At 36.3% G+C, this 1,386-nt stretch overlaps 1 protein-coding gene across 1 annotated transcript in view; it reads left to right on the forward strand.

Moving 5' to 3' along the window:
* The window catches only part of LOC118745808 (putative nuclease HARBI1), a 50,736-nt gene extending 49,670 nt beyond the window's left edge, over window positions 1–1,066 (forward strand). The window contains exons 4-5 of the mRNA XM_036479485.1: window positions 89–359; window positions 416–1,066. Of these exons, the coding sequence (XP_036335378.1) occupies window positions 89–359; window positions 416–1,066 (922 nt within the window). The remainder of the gene's footprint in view (window positions 1–88; window positions 360–415) is intronic.
* Window positions 1,067–1,386: the final 320 nt, after the last annotated feature.

Genomic DNA, 1,386 nt, shown 5'->3' on the forward strand with positions numbered 1-1,386 from the left:
CAAACTTGCTATTGTTCTCGAGTATGTTATTTATGATATTAAATATAGTTGACATTTTCATATAGCATTGTGCAAACATGGTTTTCAGGTACCTGGCTTCTGGTGATGTGCAGCGGCATATAGCATCTTGCTATCGAATAAGCCAGCAGGATTTTGGGAAAATCATAACGAAAGTGTGTTCCGCAATCGTAGAAGCTTTCAAGACTGAAATACCAGAGTGGTCAGAAGACAATCTAAAGAAATTCCCAGATGGGTTTAGCGATGTGTGGAACTTCCCAAATTGTGTGGCTGCTATAGACGGCAAACATGTTGGTATAAAAGCGCCACGAAAAAGTGGAAGTGTTTTCTTTAATTACAAAGTAAGTTGTATCTTATTTCGTTTGCATATACAGCTATACACAAAATAATTTTTCAGGGATTCTATTCAGTGGTTCTTCTGGCAACTTGCGACGCTGTTTATAAATTTACCTATGTTGATGTAGGAGCTTACGGTAGCGAAGGCGATTCCAACATTTTCAACAATTCAAAATTTGGCGAGAGAATATTAAGCGATAGATGTCCATTCCCATCAGATACTACGATCATGGGTAAAAGAGTTCCATTTTTCATGGTTGGAGATGACGCATTCCCATTATGTAAACGAATCATGAAGCCATACAGTGCAAAACCATTGTCGCCGGATGAGCTGAGTAGGGCACGACGCTGCATAGAAAATGCATTCGGTATATTAAGTGCAAGATGGCTTTGCTTACGGAAGGTGCTTTTTTGTAGTCCAGATCGTGCTCAAATTATCATTATAGCCTGCTGTTTATTACATAATTTTTTGTTAAGAAAATCACAATCTTATTGTGATAATAATTTCTCTGGCTTTGAGGATACAAACCGAATCTGGGTACACGGTGAATGGGAGCCATTAATTTTAGGTGACTCCTTTATTCAGAGTAATTTGCCTGCGTTCCGAGGAAGAGCTACGGATTATGGAAAGTTTATAAGAAATATTTTAAAGGAATACGTTAACTCGGAGTCCGGATCTGTTCCATGGCAGAACAGCGCTGCATTTGTATAAGCATCTATTGAACTTTTTTCAAATTAATTTTAATTATTTGTTTTTATAAAAGTATAGGTCATTGGTTAACAAAAAACGTACCAATCCAAATTTCAAACTCTGTATTTAAATTAGAAAAGTTCATCTTTTATTTCTCGTAGTGTGGCTATTTTAAAGAAGTATGAATTTTTCAATAAACGAAAGATTGTTACACGTTATTTGAACTAACTGTTTACCTTTAGTTTTAATTAAAGCAAGATTCTATAGTCGGGGCTATTACAGGGTCCATCGGAATTGCATTTCTACAGACTTGGATTGCAAAGTATATATTGACGGCTGAG

Source organism: Rhagoletis pomonella, unplaced genomic scaffold, assembly GCF_013731165.1.
Source record: "Rhagoletis pomonella isolate Grant_MI unplaced genomic scaffold, Rhpom_1.0 Rhpom_scaffold_00009, whole genome shotgun sequence".
Taxonomy (NCBI): Eukaryota; Metazoa; Arthropoda; class Insecta; order Diptera; family Tephritidae; genus Rhagoletis; species Rhagoletis pomonella.